This window comes from Pipistrellus kuhlii, unplaced genomic scaffold, assembly GCF_014108245.1.
Source record: "Pipistrellus kuhlii isolate mPipKuh1 unplaced genomic scaffold, mPipKuh1.p scaffold_m20_p_6, whole genome shotgun sequence".
Lineage (NCBI taxonomy): Eukaryota > Metazoa > Chordata > Mammalia > Chiroptera > Vespertilionidae > Pipistrellus > Pipistrellus kuhlii.
Genome location: NW_023425562.1, coordinates 67,434,987 through 67,460,960, shown reverse-complemented (window position 1 = coordinate 67,460,960; position 25,974 = coordinate 67,434,987). Strand labels below are relative to the sequence as shown.

Here is a 25,974-nt window from a genome sequence, read left to right as displayed (position 1 = left end):
CCTCTTAATACCCAAACTGGAAGCCACAATACCCTCTGCCTACCATGTTTTTCCATATTTCTGTAATTTTATAACCATCTCTTTACATGCCCTCAAATACTTATTAAAATTATTTTTACATTTGCAAAATGTTTTATTTCTCCTTTGATATGTTCCCTTATTCTTATTTTCTATATCTCTGCTTTTTCACAATTATAAATTATACAACACAAAACACTTTTGCATTATGTCTTTGATCTTTCTAATTCTAGATCAGTTTCTGATTCTAATTTAGTTTCCTTACAGGTATGATACACAGAACTAAAGGTTAGGTTCTTTCTTCCTGGTAAACTGCCAGATAATGCTTACAAACTTAACTGCCTAAATGCTTTTGTAGGAATCAATGAAGTTCCTCAGGTCATACTATTCCCTGTGACAACTGTGTTAAAAAACAACAACACATCACTATTGTTTGAGGAACAATGTGGTGACATCAAAGAATTGGTACTTGGAGTATCTAAACTTCCATTGACCAGCCAAGTGACCCTGAGTGAGCCCCTTCTCTTGCTAGAATTGAGTTTCCTTAAACTAATATTGAACTTTAAGTTTTGACAACTTACTCATTAGGGTGAAGATATAAATTGGTGTTTATGGTCAAGGAAAATATTTTGACAGTTATTACAGAAAACAGATTTGCCCTGGTAAATATCTGGAAATTGAGCACACTGGAAAATAATAGTGTCTATAAGAAAGAAAAAAAAAGCCAGACAAGAAGTCTACAGTTTGGTGCCAACTAAAGGACAAAAGGTAAAGCAACACTGAAGAACTTGTTTTTAAAATTTTCAGGTTTAGTCTCACTTCATTACTTTTCAATGGCACTTCTTTACCATATCATTTTTGCAGCTTTGCAAATTATTTAAAATATATGAATGAGGTTATCAGTAAAAAAAAAAAGACATGTTTTAAGACCGTGTTTGCATGTGTTTATAATTTTTTAGCAGTCCTATGCTATACATGCATTATACAAATACTATTACATCTAGTTTAAATCATGTTCAAGATCATGATGTGTGTGTATTTTCACACATTCTCAAACATTGTTCTGCTCTGATGCTGGGACTCAAGAGTTTGGTGCTGCAGGGCCTCCTGGGGATACAGAGACCTACTGAGAAGATACAGGGGGTGCAGGGTGGTGCTGGAGGCAACAGTGTCTTACACTAGGCAAAGACTTACAGACCACTCATCATTCTAGATATACTTCATTCTCTGCTGAGAGATTTAGTGTGTTGGTCTGGAAAAACTCCTAAGTGTGGCCTGGAGTTTTCTTTGGGAGTTCCCCCAGGCTCATTCAACTCAACAAACCTTTGTGCAGAAACAGGTCCACAGGTAGTGATGGGAGAGGTTAGGATATGAGACAGGTTTCTTTCTGCCCAGACACACTCAAGGGCCTTTACACATTCCCTAGGGCAAAGCTTTAGTTGTTATGCTTAAAAAAAGATCTACTAAAACAACTCAGCAGGTAAATTCTGGAAAAGCAATACTTCAGAATCAGCTAGAGCACATGTGTCAAACACAAGGCCCGCGGGCCAAATCCGTCCCGCCAGGCCTTGCAATGTGGCCCGCACCACGCTGTCATCACTGCACTCCGCTGCGTTTCCATCACAATGACAGTTTATGACTGTTCAGTAAACCATTCGGCCCGCGATTTAGGCTGGATTTTAGATTTTGGCCCCTTCTCTGATTGAGTTCGACACCCCTAAGCTAGAGGCTGCTGAAATAATTTAATCACTCCAGGAGGCCAGGAGGTAAGATGAATGGAAAACCATTTTTTCTTGTTGTCGCAAGCTCAGAAAACTAGAGAACTGCATGATTTAAATATGCTGTGGCTTTTCTTTCTCTCTGAATTTCTGAAAGATGGCAGGCTTCTATGGTAATTTTTGCTCCTTATACTGTGTTATTGGGTATAAAGATTTTAAAAGTTTAGCCTGAACCATGCTGTGGGACTTGGTAGAATCGAGGGAAATCCAATATGCCGTTTACAAATAGTTCCTCTGACCAGTTTAATTAATTAAAAATCTCACCACACGAACAACTTACCTATTAGTTAATCTTCTTGCTGACTCTCTGTTGGGTCATTTACACTGTCAACCTGACTATTCATTTCAACTATAACCAGAAAGGAAAACAAAAAGGTTAAATATTTATTAAAACCAAATCTCTTAAATACATTAAAATGGTCTATGAGTGGATACTTTTTTGATTTCCTACTTTATACTTATTTTCAGTTCATTTTTATTCATTTATGATTTTAGGGTCATTCTTGCGGATTTTTACCAAAGAGAAATGGGGAGGGAAGAATTGCCTTTGTACTGAATTGTAGAAGCTAAGTTGTCATTTCATACTAGATTTTTGGGTTGATATTTTGGGTATATGTATTACCATTCTTAGATAAATTTAAAGACATTAATAAATATATAAGAAAACAAAGCAAATGAGATCATTGATCTGCAGAGGCAAGCAGCTCCCTTGGAAGGAGCTATGTCAATAGGCCTCTTTGTTTTGCCATGTTCTCAATTTTGAAATTTGAAGCAGACCTTATAAGCCTGCCATTGGGTACAGAGGCAATAGGTTCCATATTAATAGAAAAGCAAAACATCTAACCAGATCACACAGAAATAATAAAACAAAACCTGTGCTTTTATTTCACTGTGTATTGTTCTAGGTGAGCATTTGCATACAAATAGAATTCATAATTACTGGCATTGTCCAGAAGTAGCCAAGAGTAGGCATAACAATCATTTGGGAAATTTTCAAGGGTCATTGATTTAAATAGGATGATACTTTTAAAGCATCAAAGCCCATATTATAAACTGAGAAACAATACACAAATGGACAATGGCTAGGCTGTATATAACAACAGAATTCTGACTTAAAACCTATGCACCAACCAGCCCAGGCAACCAAACCACAACCTTTGCAACAATTAGCTCAGAATGGTCAGTGACTGCTAGGTTCCATATGCTTGCCCCAACCAGGAAAAGTAAAGTATGTCCCCAAGCCAATCGCCTACCCTAAGACATCCCACTTTTACTAAGCCCAGGTTTCCTTTCCTCATGCCAAGAACTTTAGTCAGAGGATGCTTTGAGCCTCCCCTGCCCTTTTTTAAACATTTATTTTTATTGTTGAAAGTATTGCAGATGCCCTCTCTTTCTTCCCATTGATCCCCTTCTAGCCCATCTCTGCCCCCCCCCCCTTCCCCTCCAGGCTTTCATCACACTATTGTCTATGTCCATGGGTTTTGCATATATGCATATAAGTTCTTTCATGCATTCCCTCTGAGATTTCATAGTGAAGAACCTGGAGAGTATTATGCTAAGCAAAACAGAGAAAGACTATTATCACACGATATCACTCATGTGGAATCTAAAGAACAAAATATACTGATGAACAAAATAAATCCAGAGACATAGAACCATGGAGCCTTCCTTTTTGTAAGCTATAAAAGTTCCTCGCTTCCCTGCTTGCCTTTGAGTTGGCCAAACAGAAGTGATAATGGTACGCTCTGAATAAGTAACCTTTGGGTTTTCTCATTTGGGTAGCCTGTATTTGCACAAAATCAACAACTGAAATAAGTTTTTCTTGAAACTTCAAAGCTTGACTAAAGTAAAATAGCAGCAGATGCTGGTTTTCACTCTCCAAAGAGGTATGAAAGAGGGAATGACATCATGTGGCATCCCCACCCAACTCTCTCTCAAGGAGGAAGGTTTGAAAAGTAGATCTCTTTGGTCTCACCTCACACAAGCCTGGGTTTCTAATGACATGTGAGCTCATTCTAAACCCAGATGTAAACTGGCCAGAGGCAGACATTTTACCTATAGAAAGAGAATAATACAGGGACTTTCAATCCTGGCCTACAAAATTTTTGTAAGTGTGGGGGCATAATAAAATATAGTAGAGTATCCTTTTTCTGTTTCTTCCTCTAACCAATAGTTATTAGTTCCAAAATATTAACAAATGTTTCTATACAAAGCATTCCATGATAGAATGCATTTGGGAAAAGCAACTCTAAACCATGTTAATAAATTAATTTACAGCTGAGACTTGTGAGAACCTGCAATATGCATAGTGAGTCTCCAAGAAATCACTAAAACTTAGTACTTCTCACAATTATTTCTATTCTAGTCAAAGATCATTGCATGGTCTTGGTCTTGGTGTTCTTTAGAACATGCTTTGTAAAAATTAGTTATGAATTATATCTACAGAGGCAAAACCAGGCTGGGCAAGTTTTGTTCATATGAGCATGACTAACACATGGTTGCTTTTAATGGATAGAGCTAGTATTTAAAAACATTATTTTTCCAGATGATGTTTGCCCATGAGTGAAAAATCAGTTTGTGAAAAAGGGCCTATAGCAGGAGGGAATGAATACCCAGTACTATGGGAAACTCTACGTAAAACCACCAAGTAACTTCTATCCAGTAGCTTAATTTTTTCCAAGGTCATTTATTGACTCAAAGTAATTTGAAAGTAACTCAAACAGCAAGATGCATATAAATAGTTGAACATTGATCAATTCTGTGTCTCCTAAGCTCTGTGGGGCAGTGGAATGAAATATTTATTAAACCTTGTGTGTTCAAACAGTAGTTGTTTCTAATGCAAGTAATGAGCTTACAAAGGGTCCGCAGCAGGAGTTGAGGGTATGGTTGCATTTCAGATGCTTTCAAAATGAGATGTGAATGAAAAAACGGTTTTTGTAAATGTATTTCTAGGGTGCTTTTAAAGACAGTACATATTTGGCCAAGACATTGGATGTGATGCAGTGAGATAAAGTGACAAAAGTTCAATAATGACCTTGGCCCAAGCTCAAGCCAAACCTCCAGAGTGGTAACAGGGATAATAGTGGAACAAGCATTTTTTCAGAAGTAAATGATGCTTCTATAAAGTTCACCAGCTCAACTTCCTGCAATCCAGGCTAGCCTTGGAATTACCCAGTGTGGCCTCATGATTCAACTGAGGCACATGCTATTTTTTTTAACTTAGAGTCAGTGTTTAAAGAAGGCTGCCAATTTTATTAGTTCCTAGGAGAAAGTGGTTTTTGAACTTGATTTTGTTCTAACAAAATATGTTAATTCATGGAATAGTGAGCTCCCTTAATCCTAGGTTACACACAGAAAATGTGCCACATTTGTAGACTGCCTGAGCTCAGAGCGCTTAGGACCTTACCATCAGGACTTGCAGAGTTGTCTGTGTCACAGGAGCCTTTGCTTTTTACAGGAACTCTTAGCGTGTCCTCACCTTGAGGAAAGAGTGAAAGAAGACAGTCCCTTGATTAACAGGGAATTAGAGGTGTCTGACTGCCAATTGTTCTGTCACCCTCTACTGCCCTCTCAATTCAAAAATGTTCCTGGGACTTACCTTCTTTTATAGAAAAAGTTAAATTAAGAAAATAGTAGTTTGAGCTGTTGGAATACTGTAGTGCTGCCATCCTGTAAATCCTTCAATTTGTGAGATAATCACATCTATACATACATGACTTTTAAAATTAGAAATCTGGCGGCATGAAAGCAGGGAAACTTGGTTTAATCAGAACAACCTGCAATTTAAATTTAGGAAAATTTGTATATTGGTGTGTTTATGTAGCTTAACCTTTGAAGAGAGAAAAGAAAACCTACTTTGCCTTAGGCTGAACGAAGAAAGAGTCATTCCCCTGGCAACGAGTTTCTTATTGAAACACAAATGAATGGCTTAGTTGCTGCCCTAGGAGTCTGCTCAGAGGCTGCCATTTTGGATTGCCAAGAGTCCAGTCTTTAATTTCTATTGTGATTGTTCTCTATTTGGGCAGCTTCTAAGGCTTGTCATCTACTCACTGTGACTGAACTGTATCATGTGCTTAAATATAGTAATAAGGGATTTTTTTTAATTGTGAGAAATTTCCCAGATAGTCAATATCCTCTTATTTCTTTAGTTAAGTATCTATTATGTTTTCACAACTTGAAGAGCCAGAGCATTTGAAAATACAAATACATATGAAGTGAGCTGGAAAATCCATACTTTCAGAGTTTTAATTATTTCTGTAATTTTTTAAACAAGATTAAATTCATGTTTATTACATGAGTGCTTGTTGAGCCTGCAGTGCAGTAAACTTTGTGTGCCTGTAGGTGAGAATGAAGCAAGGTTGAAAAAATAGTTTATAATTTCTTCAGAGGAAAACACCTTCAAAGATGAAACTTGCACTTTTGTAATGATTTACTGAATAGAGAAGTATGACTCAAAGGTGACCCATTTCTGAGTCTGGATGGACGGATGTAGTTTTGGAAGACATATAAAAGAAGCAAGTTTGAGGAAGGTAAAGAAAGCCATTTTAGATTTGAAGTCTGAAGTGCTAGGTTTATGTGGAAATGCCAAAAAAGCTTTTGCATCCAGTGATGAGGAAGAGAATGATGAATTAGACATGCATGTATTTTGGAGACGTCAATATAGATATAACCCTGATGATCTTAGAGAAGTCAGAAGGAGGATAACACAGGAAGAAATGAAAAGACTCAATAGGCTTCCAAGCCCTTCAAGGACAACATGAAAGTAACTGTGTCCATGAGTTCTTTTCATTAGTTCTGGGGCTGAGGAAGAAAAAACAAAACATACGACTTCCAACTGGACTTAACACTGTATTATATCCTTTCTCACTTTATCAATTCTAGAAAATGGACCATTTTTCAATTTTTTATCAACACATTCTTTAAAGACATAATCGGGGGGGGGGGGGGGGGATGGTGGATTTCCCTAAGCCTGGGAAGAGAAAAATATTTGCTAATTATGTTTGAAAACACAGAAGTAATAACCCCAAAATGGAACTATTTTACTTTATATAAATATAATAAATTGTGGGTAGAAAAAATACCATAAGCAATGTTTAAAAAAAAGAAAGGTTATAAATTGAAAATATTTATACCCTTTATCATTGACATCTTTAAAATATAAAGGGCTCTAAAATAGAGATGAAGCCGAAATTGGTTTGGCTCAATGGATAGAGTGTCGGCTTGGGGACTGAAGGGTCCCAGGTTCGATTCCGGTCAAGGGCATGTACCTTGGTTGTGGGCATATCCCCAGCAGGGGGTGTGCAAGAGGCAGCTGATCAATGACTCTTTCTCATTGATGTTTCTAACTTTCTATCTCTCTCCCTTCCTCTCTGTAAAAAATCTAACTCTCTATCTCTCTTGTAAAAAAATCAATAAAAAAAAATAGTGATGCCCTTAAAAAATAATAAAAAAATAAAATAAAATAGAGATAAAAAAGATAAAGAATATGATAGAAAATAGTACAACAGTTCATTAAATTTTTTTAAATGGCATATAGTCATGTGAAAAGATGATTCACTTTGCTAATAAAGAAGGAAATGCAAACTGAAATCACATTAAGGAAGGAATTTCTGCCTAAGGTAGAATACTATGATGTAGCCTAACCCTTATACCAAGAACAGCTAGAAACAAGGAAAATTCTATCTAATAAAAGAGTAATATGCAGATTGACCATCACTCAAACACACAAGATGGCTGCCCCCATGTGGTCAAATATCCTGCCCCCATGTGGACACAAGATGGCCAGCAGAGGAGGGCAGTTGGGAGGGACCAGGCCTGCAAGGGAGGACAGTTGAGAGGGACCAGGCCAACAAGAGAAGGCAGTTGGGGGTGATCAACCCTGCAGGGGAGGGCAGTTAGGGGTGACAAGGCCAGCAGAGGAGGGAAGTTGTGGGTAAACAGGCTGGCAGGGGAGCAGTTAGGCATCAATCAGGCTGGCATGGGAGAGATTAGGGGATGATCAGGCTGGCAGGCAGAAGTGGTTAGGAGCAATCATGAAGGCAGGCGAGCAGTTGGGAGCCAGTAGTCCTGGATTGTGAGAGGGATGTCCAACTGCCCGACTAATTGGGCAGTGGGACATCCCTCAAGGGGTCCCAGATTAGAGAGGGTGCAGGCTGGGCTGCAGGACACACACCCTTTTATGCACGAATTTCATGCACCGGGCCTCTAGTATTATATAAGCCCTTATTTTAAGGCACCCAAGAGCCATCAATACATCACAAAGTTCAGAGGTGCAACATAGGGAGCTGACATTCTACATGTGCCAAGTTGAACAGAGCCTCTAGAAGTCTTAAAAGTTTGGAGGGGTAAAAATAGGAGGGAGAGACAAAACTTGCCAAGGAAAAGATGCTCTGATAAGTACCTCTAATTTTCTGTGGAGTCTCCTGATGGGTGAGCTCTGGGGACATGGATGAACTTGCAATAAACCAGCTCTTTAAAAAAAGTGCAGTCCATCAGATTGCTGTGTTGGGCAGTTTTGTGTCCATTAGTTAGCTCCTCTCTTGCTGGCCTCAGCTTAGAAGAACAGAGTCTTTGAAATATTATACTTTGCACTTTCCCTTTTATACCTTCAACTAACCAAGCAGAGATCTCACCTGTTAGCTTTTCTCTACAAGGCCTTACACTGTTTGTGCCTTTCATTTCAGGCCTGGATGCAGCTGCTGCTGCTTGGGGCAGCGATAAAAAAAAATGTCTTCTGTAGGTTGCTCAATGAATAATGAGGATCAGAATAAAGGTCTCTGAACAGCTTCAAAACAAAAACAAAAACACCATGCCCCCCACAAAAACAAAACAAAACAAAACAAAAAAACACACACAGAAAAAAACACAAAACAAACAAAAAACAAACAAAAAAACAAACATAAAACAACCCAAACTCCCAAACTGAAGTCCAATTTTTAATCAATTCAGTTCCTAATTTTATGATATTCTCTGCTCTGTCTCACCTGCTTTTCAGAAGAAAAATACATCCTATTTTGGAAAAGATTAAACAACTCAGAGTCTCAAATTATCACTACAATATTTTACACAAAGTGTCCAGCATTTAAAAAATTACATGGCATTCCAGAAGAATAAGAATGAATCACTGAAAACCAAGAGAATAAGACAACAGATAGACATAATAGAGATCCAGCTATAGACACAACTTTAAATTTATGATTAATGTATTTAAGAATTAAATGCCAAATGGGAACATTTTCAAAGCAAAGAAGTTGGTCGGATTACTGGAGACTATTAAAAAAATCAGATGTAAATTCTGAAACTAAAAAAGATATACAATAATTGAAGCTAAAAATTTTAATAGGTAGATTTGGCAGCAATTAAAAATAGGCTAAAGAAGGTATTAGTAAAAGCTAGTTTAAAAGAAAAATAAAGAGTAAAGTGTAGTTGAAAAATTATGGCTGATAATTCTCCCTGAATTACTGGAAGATGTCAAATCACTGTTTTAAGAGTTATGATCCATAAGCAGAATTAATACAAAGCAACCTCACTTAGGCCAATTTATGTAAAATTGCTGTAAGTAAAAAAAATAATGTAAAATTATTCATAAATAAAAATCCATTAATTTCTAAATAGTAACAATAGGACCTAAGGATGACTTCTCAACAGAAATAATGGAAACCAGAGACAATGCAATGACATTTCAAAATGCTAAAAGAAAAAAATCTTCAATATAAAATTTTGTACCTAATAAAAACTTCTTTCAAATTGTAATTTAAAGAAAAAACACTTTTAGGGAAAAAAGTGAAATTGGTTCTCAGCAGACTTATTCTGAAGAAATAGTTTTCACCATACTAAAAAATGGATAGGTTATAAAACTAACTGTGAAAGGTAAGATAGAAAAAAAGTCTTCACATCATTAGGCAAACATTTCTTACACAGAAAAAGAAAGCACTGACCATTAGGGAAAGCCTGGCAATCTGGAAAATGTTAATCAGCATCATTAGTTTATCAAAACACACCATTAAGAGAATGCAAAATAAGCCAGTATATATATCCACATATAGTTCATTTACAAAGGATTCTGAACTAATACATTTAAAAAAATCAATATATGAAATAACAGAAAACACAGGAAACAACAGAAAAAAACAAGACACAAACAGATATGTCACAGAAGAGGATATCCTGGTTGGCCACTTAATTTTTTGAATGAGTTTTACCAAATCTGATAGTATTTAAAAGCCTTGGCTTTTTCATTATTAAAATGACTATAAAATGGTCTAACTCCTTGTCTAACTCTCTGGGAAAGAAAAAGAGAAATGATAGACATTTATTACTTTGGTATGTGTGGAACTGGCATTACCCTAACAGTTTCTCTCCTGCTGAGCAATGCAACTGAGTGTCTCAGAGAAATGATTCTATTTCCCATAGACAACAGAATCTGATCAAAACAAAAATTGCCTCTACAGCCTATTTATTCCAGTTTGTCTGTCCCTTCCCCAATTTTGATTACTGCTGCTTGAAACACAGACAAGAGGTACTGAAATAGAAGGAGTCTGGGACATTCAGTACCATTTTAATTGTAATTCACCTACTGCACTGTCTTCCTCAAAGCCTTGATTATATTAATCCTTTGTAGGTCAGTTGCATTACATAAAAAGGAATAAATGAAGCATATCTCATCACAAAGAAAAGATACTGAGATGCATAAAGAAGGCAGTTAACCAGATTTGTAGATACATAAACACTGAGAGATGTTAGAGGGACCTTCAAGTTTTTTTGTTTAAGATTTGTGTTGGCAATACATTCCATTCAACAAATGGAATAACAAACAATTATTTCTCAGAATGTGAGTTTTGTAGGTGTCATGACAGCTATATCTGGGTTCAACATTAATAAATTAAAGTGGTATTTACTTAAAGCAAGCACTCTTGAACCATCTTCAAAAGTTTTGTCATATCTATGTTACAACTTTATTATTAATGTTAAATTAGGTTATTTTTCAGAAATGTTCTCTTCCTATCTTCTATCCCTATGGGGATCCACTGTCCCTTGGCATTGGGTTGGCCATGGAATTTGCTTTGGCCAATGGGATATTAGCAGAAGTGAGTCAAGCAGAACCTTGAAATGAATTTGTAGAGTTGAGGTTTTTTACCCCAGGAAGAATAAGCTTGCAGGAGCAGTAGATCTAAGGACAATAAAACATGAACTCAACTCACAGCCTGATTTCCTTTCTGGCTGAGATGATGTGGTTGATCCTCACATGCATGAACAAAAGTATAGATGATAGTTCTAAGCCCCAGAGATTAAAGATGGTTTGTTATATAGCATTATTGGGCAAGAGCTAAAGCATTTAATACATTTTTAATGGATTCAACCTTAATATTGCTTCTTAATTTTGTCCCATAGCAATTATAGTTATAAATCATGAACTTGATTTGTGTCTAATTTATAACACATGATGATAAATGTTAATTTCTACATAATCAAAAATTGTCTTTAGAATTATAGATGGTGCATGTATGAAACTTTAAGAAATACCAAATTAATGTATACAGGTGAGAAGTTTCTTAAGCTAAACTCTGCTGACTTCATAATGGTACTGAAATGGAAGATAACTGGTGTGAAGAGTTTATGGCATTTGCCACAATCATTTAAATTATAAGCTCAATTGGAAAAAGGTTATTATTCCACATGCATAAACATTGATTTATGTTATTTTGAAGCTACTGATAGAGGAGATGAGCTCTATTAGACCTTGTTTTACCTTAGACTGCTAAGTTCACTTTCTAGGTGTAGAATTCAAGGAAGAACAGACTGTTAATGGAAATACGGTATTTCCCTACAATCTCCTCTTTAGAGTCAAGTCACCAACACTACTTAAAATTATCTTAAAAGTCACTCTTCTCATTGTTGTGGTTACAGTAGCCAGGAACTAAATATATTTAATCTCACAAAGAAAATTCCAATTGTTGGTAGTGGCATGGGCTTACTTATTTATATAGCTGGTTCAGTGGCATACAGGTTTCATAGCCAGGGGTTTTATGATAATACTAGTGGTCTGGTGCACAAATTCATGCACATTTAAAGGAAATTAATTAGAAGAAATATTTCAATATTGCTATTGGCCCTTTCTCTATAATATAGTGTAACGATGGACAATGACAGATCAAAAAACATGTGTGCAATTATGTATCATGGATGCAAGAGTCAACTTAGCCTTTTATAGATATAGAATAAATTTGCTTAATTAGATCTGCTTTCTGATTTAGCTAAACTTTTTCCAGCCCAGTGAAGCACCCCAATTTCTCTTTTAGGTAATTGTGAGCAACACAGCAGTAAATATCAACACAAAGCAGATTATTATTGTAGATCACACAGGGAGAACAAAGGGTAAAATATTTAACTGCAGCAGTGTTTGACTATATTATTCACAGTGAGAAAACTTGAAGTCATTTTCAATGTCCATCATTTCTTCTTTTAAGTCAGGTCAAGTTTCTAAGCTTTCTAAGTCTCCATTTTCTAGCTAATAAAAAGAAAATATGATTCCATCGAGTCTTCTATCTACCTACTCCATGACTTCTGTGAGGATTAAATGAGATAAGGCACATGAAAACACTTCACAGACATTTGGTTATAGTGTGAAATGTTTCCACCTGGCTATAAAGCCAGTCGTGTTCTTCAGCTGAAGAAATTGCAAGGAGGCTAGTTGCTAGGGAGAGGAAGTTGGGCGTTGCTATCTGACATTATTACCCAGGCAATCAGACATTTAGCATATTAGCCTTATGTATAAATAGATATAAGCATGCAAGGGGTGGACACCTACTCATGGGAAAATTCATCTAACATGAACAGAGGCAAAATAAATAAGGCAGCCTTTAACAAACTTTACCACCCACTCTCCTTACAACAAATGCCAGAAGTCTAGCTACTATCCATTTTTTTGTCTCCATTGAATATGCCTTTGTTTTGGTTTTGTGATCTTGTTTCCCATTGAGCAGGCTAGAGTCTAATCCTCAGGACTGCGCATTTCAAGCCATCTTCCTTATAAGTGTCACTACTGGTGTCAAAGGATGGATTATAACTCTTTAGAGCTGGTTTCAAATCCAAGCTCTGGATTTCTGTTTGTGTGATTGCGGACAAGTCCTGCTCCCATCCAGACTCTCAGTTTTTTCACTTATGGATGGAAGTAATGATATATCCCTCATAACACTTGAGGATCAAAAGAATTAATAACTGACTACAATGACTCTTGATTAATATTTATTGGCTGAGAGAAACAAGTTTAATGACTACTAAATATTTTTTTCATCACTGACCCTTACAGACACAAACTTAGCTGAATCACCTTGTTGTATCATTCAATAATTTATTACATTTCTTTCCTCTCTGGTATCATTCATTCATTCAAACTACCAGCATATATATGTTGAGTCCCTGCTATGTATGAAGCTCAATAAAAAGAATTGAATGAAGTAGAAGTCTGGCTTAGTTGGATTAAATTTCAGAGGAGAAAGCACTGTTGTCATTTAAAATAAGTATCTATACTAATAAAAGGGTAGTATGCTCATTAGACCAGATGTCTTCCGGAGGACCTTCTTGACGTCCTTCCTGACAAAGCTGCCTTAGCTGCCAGGGAGAGAGGGCCTGGCAGCCCTGGAGGCTGCTAGGAGAGTGATGGCCTGGAAGCCACTGTGGCTGCTAGGCCTGGAGAGAGCCACAGCCATCCAGAAGTTCCGCCTCCCGCATGTGAGCTGCACAGGAAACACCTTTTCTGACCATTCATTGACTAAGCCTGTGGTATACCTCTCGGTTGGGTAATAAGAATCCAAGAAGGTGGCCGAAACTGGTTTGGCTCAGTGGATAGAGCATCAGCCTGCGGACTGAGAGGTCCAAGGTTCGATTCCGATCAAGGGTGTGTACCTTGGTTGTGGGCACATCCCCATTGGGGAGTGTGCAGGAAGCAGCTGATGGATGTTTCTCTCTCAGCGATGTTTCTAGCTCTCTATCCCTCTCTCTTTTCCTCTCTGTAAAAAAATCAATAAAATATATATTAAAAAAAAAAAAAAAAAAAAAAAAAAAGAATCCAAGAAGGTGATCTAGGGTTTTTCCACATCACTCCTGGAGGAAAAAATGGAAGTCTGCTGCTGAAGGGGCTAAGAAATGTCATATCCTGCCCTAGCCAGTTTGGCTCAGTGGATAGAGCCTTAGCTTGCCAACAGCAGGGTCCAGGTTCGATTCTGGTCAAGGGCCTATATCTAGGTTGCAGGCTCCTCCCTGGCCAAGGCCCAAGTCAGGACTCATGCAGGAAGCAACTGATTGATGTAACCTTCTCACATTGATGTTTCTTTCTTTTCCTCTCTCTTCCTAGTTCTCTAAAAATCAATGGGAAAATATCCTCAGGTGAAGATTAAAAAAAAAGAAAGAAAGAAAGAAAGAAAGAAAGAAAGAAAGAAAGAAAGAAAGAAAGAAAGAAATGTCATATCCTATGAAAGAGACATCTTGAAAATGCCTAAAGAAAGTTGTCATTTTTATTTTATTTTATTTTATTTTTTTGTGGTAAAGGGACTGGAGTTCATGTTGATAAAAATATCTTGGTGGCTGCTAGGATTGAGGGCTGGCAGCTGCAGCGGCTGGCAGTGGCAGCAGCAGTGGGGTGATGGGGGCAGTGTCTTCCCCTGATCATCCAGTTGCCTTCCATGGGGAGCTTGCCTAAGTTGTCAGTAGGATATCCCCTGAGGGCTCCTTCCTGGACTGTGAGAGGGGGAAGGCTGGGCTGAGGGAACCCCTCCCTCCCCAGTGCATGAATTTTTGTGCATTGGGCCTCTCGTCAAAAATAAAATGCGACATATTTATGTCTTTCTGGCTTTGGAACAAGCCTTGTTCATTGCAATTTGCTAAAGGTAAGTTGGTTCAAAGTCTTCCATAAAAAAACCAACAACCAAATTTCTTTTAGTCTTTAAGTTTTTGGTTGGAAATGGGAGGTTTTAATTAAGAGGGTCAAAGAGTGGATTTTGTTTATCAAAAGCTAATGCCTAAATTCATTAACCATACCACTTAAATTAAGCCACATGCTTCTAACACTGTCTGCATTTCAAAGGCATTTTCATTTTTAGTTACTTCTTGGAATGTAATTGTCCAGATTCTCCCTCTCTTCTCCTATTCTTCATCTTTCCATTCCTCCTCTGCCCCTCACTCCCTCTTTTTATCCACCCCCCCTTTTTTTTCAATTGTTTTGGTATTTTTCCAATTTCCCTATTTGGTTGTTCATTTTTTTTTTTCGTTATTGACTTTTATATTCTCTTCATAAATTAAGGATATTAACTCTCTCTGTCCAATATATTACAAATATTTTCCCCTAAATTGTCATTGTCTTGATTTTCTTTAAGACACACTAAATAGCCGAAGCCGGTTTGGCTCAGTGGTAGAGAGTCGGTTTGTGGACTGAAAGGTCCCAGGTTCGATTCCGGTCAAGGGCATGTACATTGGTTGCGGGCACATCCCGGTAGGGGGTGTGCAAGAGGCAACTGGTCGATGTTTCTCTCTCATCGACGTTTCTAGCTCTCTATCTCTCTCCCTTCCTCTCTGTAAAAAATCAATAAAATATATTTAAAAAAAGACACACTAAATAAAATTAACTATTCTGTCTTCTAAAAGTTTTACATATTTTTTAAAGTGACTTTCAAATGCCAAGATAGCCATAAAAATTTTTAATCCAATTTTATTAACTTATTTCTATTTGACATCTTTTCAGAGTGAGACAGCTACTGGTTTTTGAAACAATTCAGTTGTCCCTTAGGGAATTTCCCTCTTATATGTGGACTTCTAAATTTTAGAGACTTTTAAATTTCAGGGACGCCAATTTTCCCCACAAAGGATAATTTGTTTTTCTCTTCTATATACAATATTTTTCTGTAATTGTTCTAGACTTTCTGTGTTCTCTTTCTCTGTGATAATCTCAAGACCCCTCCCCCTTTTTCAGTAATTTAGTCTTTACTGTTCTTAATTTATTTATCTATGGATTAAAAATTTATTTCCTGGGTTCTTATATTCCAGTTTCCTTATTTTTAAACTCTTTAATATTCTTTAGAAGTTTTTTATAGTAACCCTAGAGAATTTAAATATTTGTATACTCTTTTATATCATTTTTATTGATTTCAGAGAGAAATGGAAGGGGAGTGAGAGATATAAACATCAATGATGAGAGAGAATCTTTGATTGGTTGCCTCTTGCACACCCCTTACTGGGAATCAAGCCCAGAACCCAGGCATATGCCCTGACCAGTATCTAACCAGTGACTTCTTGGCTTCATGAATCTATACTCAACCACTGACCCACACTAGCAGACAAAAGATTTTTCTCAGATCATACTTTCTTTCAAAATAAACCCCCCACCTGTCTTTTGCTGGCTTGCACATTTTCTTCTCTCTCTCTCTCTCTCTCTTTCTCACTCACTCACTCACTCACTATCTCTCTCTTTCTCTCTCAGTTATGGCTTCCATGTGTTTGCAGAGTGAGGTGTATGGCACACATTAGCAGACTCCTTACAGGAGGTGTGACCTATTGGTCCTCTAGGAGTTCTCTAGAAGCATTTTCTTTTGAGAGTTCTCTCTGGGAGGAGTAAGCGGCCAGAGCACTTACTACATTAGTTGTGCTGAGTTTCTCACCATGTGTCCCATGCCCAGCCCAGGTTCACACCAATTTGTCTGCACTGTTGCCTTTCACAGTGGGAGGCTGTTCTTTGTGTTTGGATAGTTTTTCCAATTCATCATGAGACTTAAAACTTTTGTTGTAAAGGCAAGAGTCAGTCAGGGAGGCTCCCTATTCTCTTTTCTGTTTCTCAGCCTCCCCAAACAGAAGATGATAATAAACCCTCTGCAGATCCTAAATAGATTCTACAGGGCTCCTTCTCCTCCTCCTCCTCTTCCTTCTTTTTAATTTTATTTTATTTATTTATTTATTTATTTATTTATTTATTTATTTATTTTTGGCCTTAACTCTGTAATCCCTTTTCACTGCTCACGAACTTTCCCCTTCTCATTTAGGTATTTTTTTTTTAATTTTTCTGCAAAAAAACTTTATTGTTTCATTTGGTCCAAAGCATGGAAGAGGGCTTCAGGAGCCTAAAAGAATGGCTTGTAGTTTCAGGGAGAGCTCAGTTAAAAGGCAGACATGAGGGTGATTTAAAGGGACCTCCAAGGGCCTCTGGGCTCCAAAGGCTCCTACGGTAGTCCTGCTTGCGGGTGAGCCTTTTTAAGAAATACTCTCCCAGCCCCACCAGCAGAGGTGAGTCAGGTGCCACCCATCTTCTTAATGAGTCAGGTGTCGCCTATTTTCTGATGAGTTTCACCTCCTCACCCAGGAAGTAGTTCTCAGGAAGTCACAGAGCTGAGGGTCTGCGCGGGTGGAACCCAGGGCCTGCAGGTCCAAAAAGGTCTGGTCCAGATTCCCCTCCAGGGCCAGGGCGGCTTCCATGGCTTCCTGGGTGTCACCCCACTCACCTGGGGGAGGCTTCAGCATGAACTGGAAGAGATTGTGGCCACCGCACTTGTTTTGCAACTTTAAGAGACGCTCAGCGCCCTCGTGCTTCTCCTCCAACTTGTGGAAGAAAGCGGCCCTCACCCTCCAGAGTCACATCGTCACAGAGAAAATAGAAGCCCCAGAGAGAGGTAGGTGTAGGGGCCCCGCAGATGCAAGTTTGCCAGGCAGTTGGCTGTAGCCTCCACCTCAGTGGAATAATTCTGAGCAATTTGGGAGCTCATGACTATTAGGCTATAAGGAGTTAAGGTAGAAAACAAATAAAAGGAGTGTTGGTTGGTCACAAAAGTGATTCTGAAGGTGAAGACTGGATAAGATGCAGGAGAGTGGCCGGAGGCTGGTAGAAGGGGCATCCCTTGGTCTGTTCCATCCAAACACCATTGAAGCAGGAGACAGATCTGGGACCAGCTGAGGGCACTGCCTAGGTATTTTAATTGTATTTCAAAACAAAATTAGGTTGTTCAAGTCTCTATTCGGTCTCCACTTTCGGTCCTCAGTGACCAGGGTTCTCTCCAGTGAATCTTCTGTTGATTATTCAGGAAGTTGTTCTGCATTTTAGTTGTATGTAATTCCAGTTTGTTCTTGGGAGCGTGTCCGTGCCGCCATTTTTAATCTCCCTTTAGGGGGCTCCACCTGAGCCTTTTGAGTGCCTTCTTGCCTGCTTCTTGCTCACTACAAAGATCTTGCCTTATTTATTTTCTATTTGCTGAAATACTTGTGATTTTGTTTGTTTGTTTGTTTCACTAGAGGTAATTAGTTCTAGACATTTGTTACTGGCCTGCTTTCCCTCTCCCATTTTCCTCTCAGCAGGAGACAGTAAAAAGGAGAATTACAGAAAGTTTTCCTGCCTCTTTGGGGAAAGGTGAAATAAAAGGTGTTCATGTGCCTGTGAAAATCCCCCTGGCTGCTCCTTTCTGTTGGGGGGGGGGGGTAATGGTAGCTAATAAGATCTTACTCGGGATTATTTCTAAGCCTGGTGGAGTTAGGGGTGAGTTGGGGCAATACCCCAGCTCCTGCCTTCTTACATTTTTGGAAATGTCTTTCCTTTTGCTGGTATGAGCCTGTTCTTTTGTCTGATTACTGGTCTTTGTTGATGTTCTTCGTTTGGTTGTTTTACTTATTATCTACTTTCATAGTGTTGTGTTTGAAGGAGGGTGAGGTTTGGAACCCGACTTCAACCCCACCATATGAAACCCAAGACCAGGTGCCTAGACTCCTTTGGTTTGTGTAACCGGGTATTCCTTGTGGACCCTTCACACACCTGCCCTTTGCCAGCAGCTGGTTTCAGGAAGAGTGATCAACAATCATTCTGATCAGACTTCATGTTATAGACCCCCCCCCCCCACATCCATATGTTGGAGCCCCATGTAATTGCATTTATGTCACATAATGATAGGGTTTTTATGGAGGTGATTAAGGTTAAATGAGATCATAATGGTGAGGCTCTGCTCTGATAGGGCTGTAGCCTTATAAGAAGAGGAGAGAGATTTCTCTCCTGCCGTGTGCGCGTACAGTGAGGGAGGTCATCTATAGGCAAGGAGGCGCTCCCCCAATAGAGACAAGCCAGCCCCTTAATCTTAATCTTAGACTTCCCAGTCTGGAAGTGTAAGATTTCCATTGTTTAAACCACCCTCTCGACTATATTTTTGTTATGCCAAGCAGACTGATACAGTTGATTTATATTTAGTTAATACTTTGGGACAAAGATATATTTGTAAACTGTCCCTTACCTAGCCTATTTCCCCCCCAAAAGACCCCCAATGTTAAAGTAGCTACTTGACCCTCTACCTCTCTTCATCACTTTGAAAAACACTGTACACACATGCCCATATCTTCCTCTCCAAAGACAAATAATGGATAATTAAACTGACAGGGTCATACTGGTGGAAAATTCTCATGTTTCTTTGAAACACCCTTTCCATGGCAACTCACCTCTTCATGTGTTAATTGAAAATATTTTATCCTAATCAAAATCAGAAGCTGTCCTTAGGAAAAGATGAAAGACAGTGGGCGTAGCTGGGGGTGGACATGAATCCAAATATATATAAATTCTTCTTTTATGTTTAACCAGATACTGTGCCTCAATATAGTCACTCTGAGAATGATTTGGAAATTCATCATTAGCTATTGTCAGAATAACTACTCTATAGAAACTCAATATTTAAGAAGAAAAGCCCCCCAAAATATCCATCAGTATTTCATGGGATTGGGTACAAAATGAATGAAGCAAATGCTGCCTTCATGGAGTGCACAAGCTAGTGTGTGTGTGTGTGTAAGAGACAGCATGAGAAAGAGAGAACATGCACTAACTACACACAAGCCAAGTGACAAGAGCTGTGGCATAAACCAGGAATTATGGAAGCACAAAGGAGAGAGTGATTCACTTTTCCTAAAAGGGGTGAAGAAAAATTTTGGAGGACAAGATGGCATGTAAGCTGAAGCCGAATCACTGAGTCAATTTCAATTGTTCTGGATAGATTGAACTCATGCCAAGCATTTGGCTGGGTAAAATATATTTTCTGTGTATAAAACATGTGGAGGACTCAGTTTAGCATCTTCAACCTGACTACATTGGGCCTGACCCTTGTCCTCTTCCACCCTGCTTTGCTGGTTGTACTGCCCCCCAACCCCCCGAAATCTAAAACAAAGGCCCAGCCCCTCTGTACGTGATCACAACCACTGAAGCCTTCCCAGGTGTTTTCCTGTTAGGCTTCACTGAGCTGCCTTCTGATCACATTCTATATGTTTGCCTTTTTCTTTTCCTTTTCCAGGTCCCAATTAAGCATCTAATTCTCATTAAGCATTCCCCACCCCTTCCAGGGCCTGGCAGGAATGAAGGCCACAAGGAGACCCTTCTCAGCTGGGGGCTGCCAGAACTGGCCTCAAATCACAGTCTTTTCAGCAGGAACAATACAAATTGGGTGTCTCTCAAACTCCCCCTCTCGCCATCACACGCCCTTTGTGGCTTTTGTTTCTCTCTACAGCAACCAGATACATCTGTACCCAGCAGGGTCCCAGTGAACAGAGTTATCTATGTTTTTTTTCCAGAGGAGCCTCTTGATTCTTTCACTCTAATAGGGCTTTAACTATGTAAGGAGCCTCAGTGGGGCAGCTTTGGGCTTTTCAATGGTTCTTTATGTGGAATCTCTCATAAGGAAGAAACTTACTGCCAGAAATAGCCAAAGCTGGATTCTTAGTAACTTGATCATACACTTAAGGTTCCTGAAATAAAGCACTTTTGACTGCTTGGGTTGAAATCCTGCATAATTATGTCTATAGTTCTTAAAGAATAATTTAATCCTATACATTCTTAATAATAGATTCCTTAGTTATTTCCACTAGATTGTCCCTCTTTATATGCTACATTTTCCTTAAAAGCACAATTGATTTTGAACATTTCATCAAATCTAGCGCATCACCTTTATCCCTGACAAAAGTGCTAGCAATCTATACCAGGAAGAAAGCTGCATCCAAGAAATAAGGAGCAGATTTACAGATGCTCCTGAGGTCAGCTGTGGGAGGGCCCTGAACCCGAGGCCAGTGTGTGCAGTACTGCTAAGCTATTCCCTTTCTGGTTTTGGCCCCTCAGCACCAATTCTTTCAGCTTCAACGAAAAGTGATAGAATTTTTCCTACTAGAAGAAGTTTTCAAACACTCCTGGTATTAGATGAAAGCTTATTTCCACCCAGCTTTTCTTCACAGAACCATATTACAGATACCAGGAAATTAATCTTTGAACTTCTTTGGAGTTAACCATTTGTACACATTCAGCCGAGCTTATTACTACCAGAGCAAATACCACACACACACACACACACACACACACACATGCACACACACGTAAAACTGACTAGGCCACTTTCACTAAGCATGTAACTAAAACTACTAGTCAACTCAACCAGAAGCCTTTTACCAAAAAGAATTCTAGGTTACCTGTGAGAAGTTAATGTTACATTTGCCAAACCTCTCTGTCTATGGGCTTTCTTCCCCTTTTAGTTTGTAGATCATTGTTGCCTTTTATTGTCTGAATAAGACTGCTTTTCTCAAGAAATAAAAGATCCCTGACCATATTCCAGTCCAACCAAATCTCTTCACTGAGCCACAGAGATGTGGTGTGGCTGTCCCAGGCCACCCAGCAATGAGGTTGGGGCTAAAAGTTCTAACTTCCCTCCTGGTCTATTCCCACTGCATCACCCAATGCCAGTGACAGGGGTGACAGAGTGCTAAGAAGGCAGCTGATATGGGACTGGAATTTCAAAAGTGGTCCAGGATCTTTTTTCACAGGTCTGTGTGGTCAATCTTAATCCATTTGAAAGCAAGGGACTTGAATGTCTTCCATATCCCTAAAATGGCTTGGGTGAGGGCAGCATAGCACAAACTGATTCACATTGAAGAGAGAAAGTCCTCCTCCAGTGCCTGGGACTTCTCTGTGGTCAGCGGCAGCAGGTTCAGTAGACATGGTGGCAGCCAAGGTTCTCCCCTCCCATAGCTTATGCAGGGCCCTGTAACACAGACCACAGTCCTTTTCCATGGAGTATTTTAGAGTCAAAGTTTAGTAATTTGATTCCCCTTTTGAAGACAGGCTTACTCCATGGCCTCTTTAATCTGGAAAACCAGGTTAATGCCACTCTGGAACTCCTACCACTGGGGTTAGAAGTATATGATGTGATGTTTTGGAATCCAGGGAAAATATTCTAAAAATAAAGCCACATAAGGTTTCATGGCTTCCTTGGACCCCAGAGGTCTGGTGGTCCCCAGGAGTAAAGATGGTGGTCCATCAATTGTGGTTGGGTCTGTGGTGATGTCACAGCAGACCTCTAGATTCATGCTATAGCACTGGCCTCAGGCTGACATCACTGGGTTGCTAAGGACCCTCTGGCTCCTGTGTGCTGAGCATCTCACCTGTTGCTTCACAGCTTGATAGACTTCTGAATTTAGCTTTTATCTTGATTGCTGATATCTCTGGACACTCTGGTATTTCCCATTGTCATGAATATCTTGCTTGTTCCAGAACTTTTCTAACTGAGAAATTGCTAGCCACCTTTTTGGCTGCCCCTTTTTTTTTTTTTTTTTTTTTGCCTCTTTTCTCAGACTGTCAAAGCTACTCCTCTTTCCTCTTATATAATAGTTTTCAAACTGATTTCATTCTTTGTGTGGAAACAGTGCCACCAGTGAGAGAAAGGGTTCTGACATCACTAAATAATGGGCCTCTCTCCTGCTTTATCTCTTGACATTTAATCTCTTGTTCTAGGAGACAATTCAGTAAACTTTCCAATAATAATAATAATAATAATAATAATAATAAAATAACACCCAGACTTTTTCCTTTCAGGCAAAGAAATCTTAATCCTTTTTTTGTTCATGTATTTTACCAAACCAGAGGCCCTGTCACATACCTTTTCAGCAAGATAACAATTCACTTTTGAGGAGGAGGCAATCCAATTTTTATCGATTGATACCAGGACACAGTGCTTTTCTAAAAAAGGTGTATACCAATCCATATGTGATTGTCAAATAAAAGCCTGAAGACCAAACTTTTTAAAAAGGAAGAAACGAAGAGTTTAATTTCTTTCTTTTTATAGAATTATATAGACATGTTCGCTTGTAAAAAACTTTTCTTTGAAAGTTGAAAATAGTGCAGCTAGAAGCAGGAGCATTACCCCTGCCCTGTGGTTTTCCTTGGGTAAATGGAAAGAATTATATTAAAAGCTGCCCTTAAATTTTAGTTTTCTGCTGACTTCAATTGAACACTATTTGTGTGATTGTAAACCTTAGAGAAAGAAAGAAGACAGGTTCTCATATACCAGTAAGTGTCCTCCAGTATAAAGAGACATCTATTAGAGATATGATGATGTGATGATGATGATGTGTGCATGTGTGTGTGCGCATATATGTGTGTCCATGACAAGTGAACATGTTTGTATGTCCAGAGAAAGAAAGAGAGTGCTCTTATGCAGGAGTCTTCTGGTCACAAACTAGATACCTCCTCCCTACATAAGAAGACTCCCTGCAGTTTCTATGGACCACTCTGGGACATGAAATTTAGGACATAAACCTGCATGGTTATCACCAGCTTGTGATTCCACTCCTCAAAGGAGACATTCTTAACCTCCCTCTATCAATGTCAAAGGTGAGACACTCAAGTCCCTAAGCTTTTTTGAGCAGCTATTGGTGCCCGAGCCATCACTCCTGGGCTGGAGAGACCCCTGCAGCTAATGTGGACAGTACCCTACATACTCTGATGGCTTCCCCTTCTAGGGCCTGCATCTCTCTGCCTCTCCACTGGAAGTGCCAGGGTAACTTGTTCAGTCCAGGAGGTCTGTGCACGGGGATGTCTGAGAATCACTCACTTATTAACTGCTCTTTGGCAAAATGTGCTGGGGAACTAATGCCCTGACAACCCTCAACCAAGGAGGAAAGGGAGTCATTTGGTGATATCCCAGCTTCCCTGTCGCTCCAAGCAGCAGTTCTAAGGTGTGTTCTGCATGGTGCCTCCCAGGGTCCTCAATGGGACTGAGCACATTTGCTCACAGCGGCAATCTGCTCATGACACCATGCTTCATTGGTTGCCTGCCCTTCCCTGTCTCATTTCCCCATTACCTCCTTTGTGCTTCCTGGGGACACTGTCAAATAAACTATCTGCACATAGGCCTGGATCAGGATCGGGTTTTGGAGGGACACAAACTAAGGCACTGTCCCCTATTTCTCCTTTAATGTCACTGAGGACATAGCTCTTTGTTGTCGTATATTAAGTTCTCCATTTTGGAATTGTTTTCTTTCTCAGTGATACTTAATACATGAGTAATTCTTATGATTGAAGACATCATAGTTTCAATGACATGCTATTAATGGAAAAATAAAACTCTGCTGGGATGACATAAACACATTAAATATGCAAAATGAATCATTAGCTCTCCCCTCCCCTCCAAATCAGTATAAAGTATTAAATAGTTGTGAAATGTTCTGTCCACACTGATCCACTTAAGTTAAGCTGGCACATACATGGGCTAAGGACTTATAATACAGTTTTAAAAATCATTATGGGAAATAATGGACATCAAACAATTTTATTACAATAGTAGTTTTACCCTCTGAAAAAGCTATGTTTGTTAAGATTTCTCATATGTGACATATTAGCTGATGGTAGCCCCTGTGATTAACTTGAGTTTTTCAAAATGTGGTTCACGGACCATCTACTGGACTTACTTGGGTATTATTATAAAATGCAGACTTCTGGGCTTCTTATCAGATCTACTGAAGAAGAATCTGTGGTTGGTGGGGCCTGGAAACCTATATTATAACTAGAGACCTGGTGCAAAAATTCAGACACTGGGGGATGGGAGGGACTGTCCCTCAGCCCAGCCTGCACACTCTCCAATCTGGGAGCCCTTGGGGGATGTCTCACTGATGGTTTAGACCCAATCCCTAAACCGTCAGTCAGACATCCCTCTCACAATCCAGGACTGCTGGCTCCCAACTACTCACCTGCCTGCCACCCTAATCACCCCCTAACTACTGCCCCGCTAGTCTGAATGATGCCTCAATGCTCCCCTGCAGGCCTAATTGTCCCCACCTGCCCTCTCCTGCCAGCCTGGTCACAGGTAACTGCCCTCCCCTGCAGGCTGTCTTTTGGTGGCCATCTTGTAACCACATGGGGGCGGCCAACTTGTGGGAGGCTATGCGGTCAATTGGCATTTTCCTCTTTATTACATAGGATGAGCTTCCCTGGTGATTCCTGTGGTTATACAGGTGTGATAAACATTTTCTTATTGACTGATTTTCACCAGCAAATAAGGTCAAGAACTAAAATTCTACCTCTTCAGTGTCCTAGAGGAGAAGGTTATGTCTTTAAAAATCTCTCCTACTATGTGTGCTTAATGTATTAACTACTATAAATCTTATATTTATACAAGAGGCTCATTGCACAATATTCATGCAAGAATAGGCCCCTGGCTTCACTCTCAGCTGCCTGGGAGCAAGCAAGTCCCTTCTCTCCACTCCAGCTGCCCAGAGCCAGCACATCCCTGCTCCAGGGCTGCCCAGAGCCAGCATGTTCCCGCTCCCCATCCACCCAGAGCCAGCAAGTCCTTGCTTCTGCCTGGAGCACCACTCCAGTAGCTCCCTCCACTGCCCCTTCCCCTTACAGCAGGCTTCACAGGGCTCCTGCCTGCATATGCAAATTAACCTCTATCTTGTTGGATTAATTTGCATACTCACTCTGATTGGCTATGGGCATAGCAAAGGTATAGTCAATTAGCATTTTTCTCTTTTATAAATCATAAAAGCTATTTCTGATATTTTAAAAAGAAAATAAACATAGACTGCTTTCCTCAAGAAATAAAAGATATCTGACCATATTCCAGTCCAACCAAATCCCTTCTATCACCACTGGACTAGTGTTCCCAATACTATTAGGAATAGTACTATCTCAGTAATATGCTCTTAAAAAAAAAAAAAAAAAAAAAAAAAAAAGTGACCATAGTATTTTTGTTGTTTTGACTCACTTTTTATTTTTATTTTATTGAGCACAATTCTATAATTTGACAAAAATTCTGGAAAAGCATGTTGGTTATCCATTCATTCAGCAACTTCTTATTCAATGTCTATAGTTTGTTAAGTTATGTGATTACAAAGATGAATAAAACTCTATGGCATCTCA

General features: G+C 39.2%; 1 protein-coding gene across 1 annotated transcript in view; it reads right to left on the bottom strand.

The window, feature by feature from the left end:
* Nucleotides 1-25,974, bottom strand: part of MACROD2 (mono-ADP ribosylhydrolase 2) — a 1,879,699-nt gene that overhangs the window by 5,079 nt on the left and 1,848,646 nt on the right. Inside the window, exons 17-18 of the mRNA XM_045574651.1 lie at nt 5,203-5,274; nt 2,077-2,145 (exon numbers count right to left, since the gene is read on the bottom strand). Coding sequence (XP_045430607.1) covers nt 2,084-2,145; nt 5,203-5,274 — 134 coding nt within the window. The 3' untranslated portion in view covers nt 2,077-2,083. The remainder of the gene's footprint in view (nt 1-2,076; nt 2,146-5,202; nt 5,275-25,974) is intronic.